The 12,384-nt window shown below is 45.0% G+C and overlaps 1 protein-coding gene across 2 annotated transcripts; it reads left to right on the forward strand.

Annotated features, from left to right (window-relative positions):
- Positions 1-370: 370 nt before the first annotated feature.
- Positions 371-11,967, forward strand: ddx23 (DEAD (Asp-Glu-Ala-Asp) box polypeptide 23). Of its 2 annotated transcripts, none has more exons than XM_031565647.2 (17): positions 371-482; positions 864-1,051; positions 1,277-1,375; positions 1,513-1,606; positions 1,773-1,838; positions 1,999-2,137; positions 3,818-3,951; positions 4,481-4,593; positions 5,090-5,233; positions 6,633-6,858; positions 7,485-7,630; positions 8,409-8,586; positions 9,024-9,266; positions 9,892-10,043; positions 10,361-10,469; positions 10,571-10,745; positions 11,607-11,967. In XM_031565647.2, the coding sequence occupies exons 2-17, from the start codon at positions 864-866 to the stop codon at positions 11,828-11,830; spliced, it is 2,430 nt and encodes an 809-aa protein (XP_031421507.1). In that variant the 5' UTR covers positions 371-482; the 3' UTR covers positions 11,831-11,967. The 2 variants fall into 2 exon arrangements, with proteins under 2 accessions (XP_031421507.1, XP_031421508.1); XM_031565648.2 differs by lacking the exon at positions 371-482 and adding an exon at positions 535-657.
- The last annotated feature ends 417 nt before the right edge of the window (positions 11,968-12,384 follow it).

Here is a 12,384-nt window from a genome sequence, read left to right on the forward strand (position 1 = left end):
AAACATTTTACCAGGAGGCAAAGTAGGCCCTGGATCAAACAAATCAGCATCTCTACCAGTTTAACAAGACGATATTTCTTGACTGTATGACTAAACATAATACAAATTATACATTCAGGATTAAATCCACAGATAAATAAAAGTTACTCTTTTATTTAATGTTACGCTTCACAGCCATATGCCTGAGCAACAACATCTGGTTAGATTTTCTGATGAGGAGGCTATAAATTGATGTTTCACACTGAAGTCGCCCTACAGATGCTTGATGAAAACAGAACAGGTCGTGCTGGGAAAACATATGTATGTTGTGGGAAAAGTAGTTTTAACGCTACATATTTCTATTGGTTGATATGGGATCGTTTCAGTGAAAGGACTACATGAAGCTCCCAGAAGGCCGTTTTCATTGTGGTCACGTGTTGAGCAATATGGCGGCTGTGTAAGACGATAAAGAGTCGTATGCGTCTGGTCTTCAATCAGTGAAGGTGAGATTTATGTCCAAATGTACTTATTATAAAAGTCCAAAATGATAGCTGTGTACATCTACTCATTCATAGACTAGTTTCTTAGCAAGTATCTGTATGTATTTGGAAGCATAGAGTAGTACGTGCCGTAATATGGGATCTTGCTAACTTGCTAATCAACCACCTAGCTATCGAGGTAACTTAAATGAGTATGGTGAATGCTCGTGCAACCACCTCAAATAAATACCATGTGCTTCGTGTAAAGTACATTTACACTAGGATTAAATACCAGATGTTTATCCAAATAATAATTTAGACGTAACTGTTAATCGACAACCATTGCTACAGTTTTCACTCTATTTGTTTACATCACTCTGGCTAAACTCTGAACTGTACACACAGATGGGTGTAGATACAGCAGAGAAGAAAGATGGGGAGACGTCCACGGCCACGGCCAAGGACAAAGAACGAAAAAAGAGCCGGTCTAAATCTCGAGAACGGGATCGGAAAGGATCTCCGAGCAAGGAACGCAAGCGTCACCGTTCGCGTGAGCGAAAACGTTCCCGTACCCGCTCCAAATCTCCAGACAGGTAATTCAGACATGCACTCTTTAAGTTTGTGATTTCAAATAACAAGGCCCTTCACATTGGATAGTACGCAAGCTCCTAGCTTCCGTGCATGGCTTGTGTGGGAAAATCCCTACTTGATATAAGCAATGTGTGGCAAGGCTTTGGCTTTTTATGATCAGTGATGTTATATTTGCAGTAGACACTGGTGACCTCTTTCCCAACCATTACCATGACTCGTCTCCTTAGGGAAAAGCAACGGAAAGACAGAGAGAAGGAACGTGACAAAGACCGGGACCGGGAGCGGGGCCGGGGCAGAGACAAGGATGCCCACCGACGGGACCGCAGGTGAGCAGGGCACCTGAGAAGACCAGGGCCATTCAGCCCATGTTATTGAAAATTACAATTGTAAATGCCTGACAGTTGTGCCTTCCAGTTCTTTAACACGGTCTCTGCCTCGGTGCTTTTTCAATGCGTCTGAACAGGAGCCTCTCGCCAAAATCAAGGGACCGTATGAAAAGAGAGAGAGGCCTGAAGAAGGAGGAGGACGACGATGATGCAAAGAAGAAGAAAGATAAGGTACGTAATTCCTTCTGGGGTGTGTATCAGTGATATTCGGGAACTACTTTTGTGCCTCACACACTCACTTTCCCTTCTTCCTTATGTTCTTCCTTCCCTCTCTTCCTTCTTAAATCGTTCTCTCTTTTTTTTTTCTGCACTCTCTTTTCCCCCTTTTCTTTCCCAGGTGCAGCCCCTCTCGCTGGAAGAGCTCCTTGCTAAGAAGAAAGCTGAAGAGGAGGCTGAAGCTAAGGTGAGACTTCATTAATGCTCTGCTATTTCCATTCCATAATCTTTTCTCATTTCAGTACACATATGATACACATATGATATCATATGATATTGGCCTTCATAACCGCTGTGCTGTACGTATGTACGTCTCTCTTTCTCTCGTTGTTTCCTTTCTTCCACAGCCAAAGTTTTTGTCCAAAGCAGAGCGTGAGGCAGAGGCTCTGAAGCGTAGAGAACAGGAGACAGAAGAACGACGGCGGACGGTGGACGAGGAGAGGAAGAAGAGGAGAGTGTTTCAGGACATCGGGAGGAAGATGATGGGTACGATGAACTGATGAATTTGTTCACTGATTGTTTCATATTTTCAAGACATGACTTAGAAATGTATGTTTTGATATCGTAAGGTATGTTGTGCAAACAGAAGGGTGGTAATCATTTTCTTTAAATGTTTTGTTTTGACAGCATGTCATTGTGTTGTACAAATTTGCTATGTACAGGGTTCGTACGGTCATGAAAAACCTGGAAAAGTCATGGAATTTTAAAATGGTTATTTCCAGGCCTGGAAAAGTGCTTGAAAAAAATTAAATCCCAAAAGTTTTGGAAAAGTCATGGAAATTTGTTATATTCATATGTTCAAGGTTATTTACGCTGAGTTTTAAATCATTGCTTTTAAAAGAAATACGCTCAAAATATAAGCAGGCATAGGCTCTCATACTAACTGAAAAAGTTCGGTGGCCATAGCAACAGTAACTCAGGGAAGCGGACGGGATAATGCCAGGGAAGTGTAGATTTAACCATGCTTAGCTACAAATGGAAAAGTACATGTCATGGGTTAAAACAGACGAAGACCTGGGATGAGCAAAATGTAGCTTGTGTGGTGGCAAAACATTCGACATTTCAAGCAGGCGTTGATAACCGATTCTGTAACGAAAAATGAAGTCCTAAGTGCGGAGGTAATGAGGGCACTGAAGGTGGCCAATTTGCATTATTCGTTTGAATCATCCGAAGATGCCAGCCTGCTCCTTTCGACTATATATTTATAATGTTCCCCGATAGCCAGATTGCAACACAATTGGGTCATTCCATGCCAAACGTCCAAATGAAAAAAATCTCCCCACTCGACCATCTCAGATTTGGCTGAAAATATTAAAGGATGTTCATACACTTCTGAATAGGTATAGTCCCAAATATTAGTTCTCTACTCCCAATAGTTTTCTCACAATCTTTTTTTTAGCAACTAAGTTATGTGCATTTTCAGACGCTTTTTAGCAGCGTTTTCTGAAGAGCCATTTCAAATTGCTAGAACTAGAAAAGTATTTAAACTAGCTCCTTCAAACTTTCTAGTCTTAAAATCAGCTACCATTACTTGAAGACTTCCAAGGGTGTGGCTTGGGTATATCATAGTATTCGAGGTGCTTGAATTTGCGCGAAAGTTTTACTCTACTTTCTGTGGCAGCATCTTTGAAGGCCTGTGGAAAGCTCAATGTTAAAGCTAGAGACTTAATATTATACACAGACCTCCCTATGTATGCTCTGTAAAAATAAAATGAAATAAAAAACTGCCCCTATGTGATAGATATTTGTTCTTAACATATCAAAAATGTGTGATTCATTTTTGAAAATGTGGGATGTTTGTACACGCCCAGCATTCAATGGCCTATGGAAGCATATTCAAATGCTAACAAAATGCACTAAGTTTATGACACAGAGCTTAAACTGCATATTTTTGTATACTGCATGCTTTGGAATTCTCATTGTTAGTTTAAATACTACATTTTATCACTTTTTCATGTATACACTGAGATTTCACAAAATGCTTGGTCATGGAAATTTGGTTTAAAGTCATGGAAAAGTCATGGAAATCCATTGGTCAAAATGTGTATGAACCCTGTATGTAGAGAGTGTTAAAATGTACTTACTCACCGCTCAGCACAGAAAGGTGTACAAACACAGCTGCAGGTGCCACAGCTCCGTGACTCTCCATTCTTTCCCCACCTGTAGAGGACCCCATGGAGAGAGAGCGGAGAGAGAGGAGGGAGCGCATGGACAGGGAGAACAACGGAAACGATGAGGATGACGGACGACAGAAGATCAGAGAAGAGAAAGACAAGGGGAAAGAGCTCCAGGCCATCAAGGCTAGTGAACGACACACACACACACACACACACACACACACACACACACACACGTATACACCATAACTTGACATGTAGAAAACGATGTATTCAAAATGTCTAATGCCTTATGTTCATGTTTGTGGCTGCATAGATTCGTCAATATATTTGATGCTGTCTTTGTTTATTACATCTTAATCTAACTCTGAAATGAAATTATTTGCAATGCACGTCTCACTTTAGACTACGTTAGCCTGTTCTCGCCTAGCATGCTTTTGTTATGTTTTGTACTGCATTTGCCCTTGTAATGGATATGGAAAAGCTTTCGTACAGCGCTTTGAATCACGTTTGTGCACGTAATGCGCAAGTAATGCTTTGAATCACAATTGTGCACGTAATGCGCATGTAATGCTTTGAATCACATTTGTGCACGTAATGCACATGTAACTTCTTGAAACACGTTTGTGCACGTAATGCACATGTAACGCTTTGAAACACATTTCTGTATGTAATGCGCATGTAACGCTTCTCCTGTTCTGTCCCTTCTCAGGAGCGTTACCTGGGTGGCATTAAAAAGCGCCGTCGCACGCGCCACCTGAACGACAGAAAGTTTGTGTTTGAGTGGGACGCCTCGGAAGACACCTCCACTGACTACAACCCCATGTGAGCGCCCCAATGATCCACGATTCCCATTAAATTATTATCTTTTTATCCCAATGATCCACGATTCCCATTAAATTATTATGTTTTTATCCCATGTGAGCGCCCCAATGATCCACGATTCCCATTAAATTATTATGTTTTTATCCCAATGATCCACTATTCCCATGACATTATTATGTTTGTATCCCAGTCATGTTTATCATTTCAGTCTGCACTTTAGCTCTAGCTTAAGGGTTGTTAAGTTGTTACAGCAGTTGTTACATCTTTGCTGTGGGTGTACAGTGCTAGCCATTTATCATCAAAAGTCCATTTAAATGCTTATCTTGCTCTGTCTGAGAGTTCCCAACCTTCCATCCAGCCCAATTACTAGCTGCTTTTTACTCTTTAAGAACAGGTACATTTTTGTTGCTGATAAACACTTAAAAAGAAGTTTCTCTTTCCCCTGTCTGAGAGTTTCTAACACAGAACACACACACACTCCCCTCCTCTCACACAGATACAAAGACAAGCACCACGTACAGCTGTATGGGCGAGGCTTCATCGCCGGCATTGACCTCAAACAGCAGAAGAGGGACCAGTCCCATTTCTACGGGGACCTGATGGAGAAGAGGCGGACACTGGAGGAGAAGGAGCAGGAAGAGTAAGTGCACGCGCACACTCACACATTACAGTTATATGTTCGCGCACACTCACACATTATAGTTATATGTTCGCGCATACTCACACATTATAGTTATATGTTCGCGCAGACACACACACACACACGCACACACACACACGCACACACACACACGCACACACACACACACACAGAAATTCACTCACACCATATACCCATATAGATACATACATACCTACATACATATTGTGTATCAACGCAGTCCTTCATTATAATACAGCTTGATTATACTGTCTGCGTGCATGCAAGGGTCCGCCTGGTGTATGCGTGGCTCTGTGTGGACGTCCAAGTACCCTCACATTTTTTGTGACCGGCCACTACGCTACAAGTACCAGCTGCACAACTGCAGACTCATAGCGGGCTAGAAAGTATAATACACGTCCCTGGTGTCCTCACCTGTCCGTGTCCCCAAGCAGTTATGATCAAGGCCTTAGTCTAAAGCACTGGCAGGACTTAAGCACAAGGTTTCGATCACAATGCAAGATTGAAATATATGTTCCAGTGTATGGGAGCATGGTACGGCTTCCTTTCCATTCACGTGTGTGGGTGACGTGTGTGGGTGACGTGTGTGTGTGTGTGTGTGTGTGGGGGACGTGTGTGGGTGACGTGTGTGGGGGGGACGTGTGTGTGTGTGACGTGTGTGTGTGTGTGTGACGTGTGTGTGTGTGTGTGTGTGTGTGACGTGTGTGTGTGTGTGTGTGTGGGTGATGTGTGTGTGTGTGGGTGATGTGTGTGTGTGTGGGGGACGTGTGTGTGTGTGGGGGACGTGTGTGTGTGTGGGGGACGTGTGTGTGTGTGGGGGACGTGTGTGTGGGGGACGTGTGTGTGTGGGTGACGTGTGTGTGTGTGTGGGTGACGTGTGTGTGTGTGGGTGACACGTGTGTGTGTGTGTGTGTGTGTGTGTGTGTGTGTGTGTGTGTGTGTGTGTGTGTGTGTGTGTGGGTGACGTGTGTGGGTGACGTGTGTGTGTGTGTGGGTGACGTGTGTGTGTGTGGGTGACACGTGTGTGTGTGTGTGTGTGTGTGTGTGTGTGTGTGTGTGTGTGTGTGTGTGTGTGTGGGTGACGTGTGTGGGTGACGTGTGTGGGTGGGTGACGTGTGTGGGTGGGTGACGTGTGGGTGTGGGTGACGTGTGTGTGTGGGTGACGTGGGTGACGTGTGACGTGTGTGTGTGACGTGTGTGTGTGTGTGTGACGTGTGTGTGTGGGTGACGTGTGTGTGGGTGACGTGTGTGTGTGGGTGACGTGTGTGTGACGTGTGTGTGTGTGTGTGGGTGACGTGTGTGTGTGGGTGACGTGTGTGTGTGTGTGTGTGTGGGTGACGTGTGTGACGTGTGACACCTCCATCCGTCCCTCTCGCAGGGTGCGACTGAAGAAGGAGCGCAAGAAGGAGGCCAAACAGCGCTGGGACGACCGCCACTGGTCCCAGAAGAAGCTGGAGGAGATGTGTGACCGGGACTGGCGAATCTTCCGCGAGGACTACAGCATCACCACCAAGGGAGGCAAGATCCCCAACCCCATCCGCAACTGGAAGGAGTACTCTCTGCCGCCCCACATCGTGGAGGTCATCGACAACTGCGGCTACAAGGTCAGTGCGCCCCGCCCCAACGCATTCGCGCCCAATCACGAGTCACATCAGTATCATCGTCATAGTTACGTCATCAATCAGGACCCAGATAAATACTTCATCGTAGCGTCTTATGTGTTTGTTTAGCTTTAAGCCCTTATGCTTCAGTAAATATATATATATATCTAATGCAGTTATTGCTCTAGGGATGAATGCATTTATTAACAGTATAAACTGCAAACAGCATAGTAAGTAAAGTTTATTTCTAGAGCACATTTAAACACAGCGCTGCACGTTGTGTATTATGATAAGTTACGTGTGCAACTATTTATTTAGTGTTCAGCCAAAGAATCCATTTTTCGTGTGGTGTTTTTGTGGCGCATTGCTCGATCAGTTGAGCAGCAGGAACACATCATCCTAGCTAATGCATTTGGATGAGTACAGAACTGTATGAAGGGGTTTTCACAAATGTCTGTTATAGCCATTTTGCAAAGGACACATATATATATATATACACACACACACACACACACACACACACACACACACACACACACACACACACACACACACACACACACACACACACAGAGTCCAAATGGCAAACAGTGCCAGTGCGGTAATGTCTTTTTCTACTTTCAACTCAGGACCCAACGCCCATCCAGAGACAGGCCATTCCTATTGGCTTACAGAACAGAGACATCATCGGTGTGGCTGAGACTGGTAGCGGTAAAACGGCGGCCTTCCTCATCCCCCTATTGGTCTGGATTACAACTCTGCCCAAGATTGACAGGTGAGGGAGCCAATGTGGAGGGGGGTTGTTATGATCGATACATACAAACAGTAGGCTGTAATTTACTTGTATACTGACTTCCAAGAGACTTCAAAAGGGTGCCCTTCCAGTCCTCCCATTATGGTAACGAGTGTTTCGGTCCCATTCTAATCAACTATACCAGTTGGTCCTGACGGTCTCAGTTGGCCGTCTATATATACAGCCTGACCTGTTAGAGTACAAGAACAGCACCTCTTACAGTGTTCTTACAGCTTTGCTCTAATGAGCCTCGCTCATAACGGCCTCATGGAAAATGAAACGGTTGGCCCCAGAGTAATAATAATAATAATAATAATAATAAAACTTTATTTATATAGCACCTTTCATGCAAAAGAATGCAGCTCAAAGTGCTTTACAGCAAATACATAATATGCACAAAGAAATTACATGCACATAAAAATAGACATCAAAGAAACATAACTCAGATATAGTGCAAAAAAATTATAATTATAGAGATATATTTAATCTAACCCCTTAATATAACCAGAAGAGATTTAAATTAAATTAAATTAAATTAAATTAAATTAAATTAAATTAAATTAAAAGTATTTATTTATTTATTTATATATATATATATATATATATATATAGTGCGAAGTGGTAGCTAGTTAAAGGCTAATGTGAAGAGGCAACATTGTGAAGAAGCAGCCATTGTGGTATATCTAGAAGAGCCCAAGTTTTGGGTCCAATCTTAAACTTGCTGCTTTAATCGGTCCTGCTTCTGCTTCTGTTTCTGTAGAATTGAGGACTCTGACCAGGGCCCGTACGCCGTGATTCTGGCGCCGACCCGTGAGTTGGCCCAGCAGATCGAAGAGGAGACCCTGAAGTTCGGTAAACCCCTGGGCATCCGGACGGTGGCCGTGATCGGAGGAATCTCTCGAGAGGACCAGGGCTTCCGCCTCAGGATGGGTTGTGAGGTCAGAGACCACGACACACACACACACACACACACACACACACGTCACACGTCACACGTCACATTCCCAACAGATGGGATTCAAATGGTTCCAGAGATGCAACCTTTGACACTCACTGGTGCAGAAAACATTGCCTGCACCACACCGCAAGGCTGCCCGTTACAGCTGAGATGATACACACACACACACACACACACACACACAGAGCCCATACCATTTTAAATCTAGTTGAAAATTAAAATAACTAAAAATAAATGAATGGGAGTGTTAAACTTGATTTGTTTAGGATCTATAAAAATAAATTGTATGGAGTGAGAAATTCAATTCAATTATACTGCTGTTTATAATTGCAACTACAGTAACTCCGGGGAACAATCATTAATGACTGTCACAGCTGCGTAGCCCTGCCTGCCTTATTTAATCTGATCCGTCTACAGATTGTGATCGCCACTCCTGGTCGTCTGATCGACGTGCTGGAGAACCGCTACCTCGTGCTCGGCCGGTGCACGTACGTGGTCCTGGATGAGGCGGACAGAATGATTGACATGGGTTTCGAGCCCGACGTGCAGAAGATTCTGGAATACATCCCCGTGACCAATCAGAAGCCAGACACGGATGAAGCCGAGGACCCGGAGAAGATGCTGATGAACTTCGAGTCGGGCAAACACAAGTACAGACAGGTGAGAGAGACCACTTCGAGTCTGGCAAACACAAGTACAGACAGGTAAGAGAGATGCAAACACAAGTACAGACAGGTGAGAGTCTGGCAAACACAAGTACAGACAGGTGAGAGTCTGGCAAACACAAGTACAGACAGGTGAGAGTCTGGCAAACACAAGTACAGACAGGTGAGCGAGACCATAACAAAGGCAAACACAAGTACAGACAGGTGAGCGAGACGCAAACACAAGTACAGACAGGTGAGCAAGACGCAAACACAAGTACAGACAGGTGAGCGAGACGCAAACACAAGTACAGACAGGTGAGCGAGACCATAACAAAGGCTCCAGTAAATTAGATGATTTTGAGATTGTTGATTGATAATGGAAACCTAGTTTTCTGCAGTCAACCCAGAAGCTCAAGGACAATGACTGAGAAAATAGTGATTTAAAAAAATATATATATTCAGTGTTATTTATGTTTATATTTATTTATTTATATATAGTATATTTATTTTGGTGAATGGAGCCTCAGTCTGTTTTTCTTGAAGGGGATGGATCAATGAATTCATCTTCTGTAATCATTTCTGTTTTTATTTATTTTTGTCAATAACCTTTCCCACTCCTCCTTGCTCTCTGTTCCCAGACGGTCATGTTCACAGCCACTATGCCCGCGGCCGTGGAGCGCTTGGCCAGGAGTTACCTGCGCCGCCCCGCGGTGGTCTACATCGGCTCTGCTGGCAAACCTCACGAGAGGGTGGAACAGAAGGTCCTGCTCATGTCGGAGAACGAGAAGAGGTGAGACACACACACACACACACACACACACACACACACACACACCTACACCAGGGAGAAACTGCCTGGAACAAATGTGGCCCTAGGGGTTGTTTTCCAAAAACGATGTTACTATGGTTATAGCACATGAGTGTTACACAAGCGTTGTTCTTACTTGGTCCTGATTTACCTTGAGCTATTCCTGTTACCTGTTATTTTATAAACTGTAGTAAACCGTGCCTGCTGACTGCAGCATCCACTGTCTCAAACACATCAAAATGGACACAAGAATCTCTGAGTCTAACTCCACTCAACATTTTCTCTCTCTCGGTTTATAGGAAGAGACTTCTGGAAGTTCTTTCTCGCGGATTCGAGCCTCCCATCATCATTTTTGTCAACCAGAAGAAGGGTTGCGACGTGCTGGCCAAGTCTCTGGAGAAGATGGGGGTAGGATATGACCACACACCTGTCATGTTTTCCCTGACGGACAGGGGGCAGTATCTGACTTGTGTTTTTTTCTTTCTCCTTCGCTTTTCTGTCCCCTGCAGTACAATGCTTGCACACTCCACGGTGGAAAGGGCCAGGAACAGAGAGAGTTCGCCCTCTCCAACCTGAAGGCCGGCGCCAAGGACATCCTGGTGGCCACAGACGTGGCCGGCAGAGGTATCGACATCCACGACGTCTCCATGGTGCTCAACTACGACATGGCCAAGAACATCGAGGGTAAGCGCCGTCTCGGAGGCACCTTTGACCTCGCCTTTGTTTCCATAGTGTCTCCAGGGCCCGAGGCCCAGACGCTTCCTGTTTTTCATTTGATTAATTACACCTCTAATGGCTAATGTATAGAATCACTACAACAATGGGAGCGTCAGCACTAGCTAAACAATATGTCCTGTATGGTTAAGTATTTAGCAAATGGGAGCAGCAGCACTAGCTAAACAATATGTCCTGTATGGTTAAGTATTTAGCAAATGGGAGCAGCAGCACTAGCTAAACAATATGTCCTGTATGGTTAAGTATTTAGCAAATGCAGAAGGAAATTGTCTCCCATGCAATGGGGCCCTCTGTATTCATTGTTATAATGGGAATATCACCGGCTTATGTTGCGTATCGGGTGGCCTAGAGAGGTGCCGAGTGGGGAAACGTCGTCGTAAATCATCTAAATGCACGTGTCACTGGCTGTGTTTGATGTTAGTAAAGGCTGAAATCACATCAGAGATGCAGCCCTCGATTATAACCCATTAAACGTTTTGACAAATTCAGCTCATTTCTTTTCATAGTCCTCCAGCTGTCTGATCTGTGTGCGCTTTCAAAACACTGGGGAGTCCGTACACAGTCCAGGCTCTAAATTGGTAGCAAAGAAAGTGGCTTGGACAGAGTAATGCACTATGCTTCGTCGCTTTAGGAGCACTGAAGGGGTTTATTCGATTGTTGACCTTTTGAACCCAACAGCCAATCTTTTGCCAGGGTCGAGGACTAACCTTTTAATTGAAAGTAACTGAAGTAGCTAACTTAAATCCGAATGGCATGTGAGGATCTCCTCTCACACACACACATGTACGCTTTGATCTCCCCCGCTCACAGATTACATCCATCGTATTGGCCGAACGGGTCGTGCCGGCAAGAGCGGTATGTCCCTGACCTTCCTGACCAAGGAGGACTCGTCTGTGTTCTACGACCTGAAGCAGGCCATGCTGGAGAGCCCCGCGTCCACATGCCCGCCGGAGCTGACCAACCACCCGGACGCCCAGCACAAGCCCGGCACCATCCTCACCAAGAAGAGGAGGGAGGAGACCATCTTTGCCTGAGGGGGGGGCCGGACTCGACAGCATATCTCCACTGGGGGGCTCTGTGTGCAGAGGGAGGCGGTTGGTGTCGTCCATTTTGTTCTGGGGGGGTTTATTCAGTGTCCGTTTCTTGTTGCTTTTTCTTGCTCCTCTCTCTCTCTCTCTCTCTCTCTCTCCTCTCCCTCTCCCTCTCCCTCTCCCTCTCCCTCTCCCTCTCTCTCTCTCTCCCTCTCTCTCTCTTGCTCGGTGTTACCCATCCATTCACTGCTCTGGTTTCTCCGCCTCACTGTACACCCCAGACCCCCCCCCCCCCCCCCCCCCCCTCTCTGCGCTTGTGATGCTGGTCACCTGTCCTTTACTGTCCACAGTAAAGGGACAATGAAATTGTGTAGCCGTGTGTGTGTAGGAGAGAAACGGCACAACGTGCGCAGTGCTTGGATCAGTGACTAGTGTACATTTTGAGTTGGAAGGCGAGGACATTTGAAGGCCTGCCTTCCTTCCCCAGATGGTAGATTTGAAGAACAAGATTTTTTTTTTTCCCCCAGTTTTTTTTTATTTTTTTTATTTTGCTGACT

The sequence above is a fragment of the Clupea harengus genome, chromosome 4, assembly GCF_900700415.2.
Source record: "Clupea harengus chromosome 4, Ch_v2.0.2, whole genome shotgun sequence".
Classification (NCBI taxonomy): Eukaryota; Metazoa; Chordata; class Actinopteri; order Clupeiformes; family Clupeidae; genus Clupea; species Clupea harengus.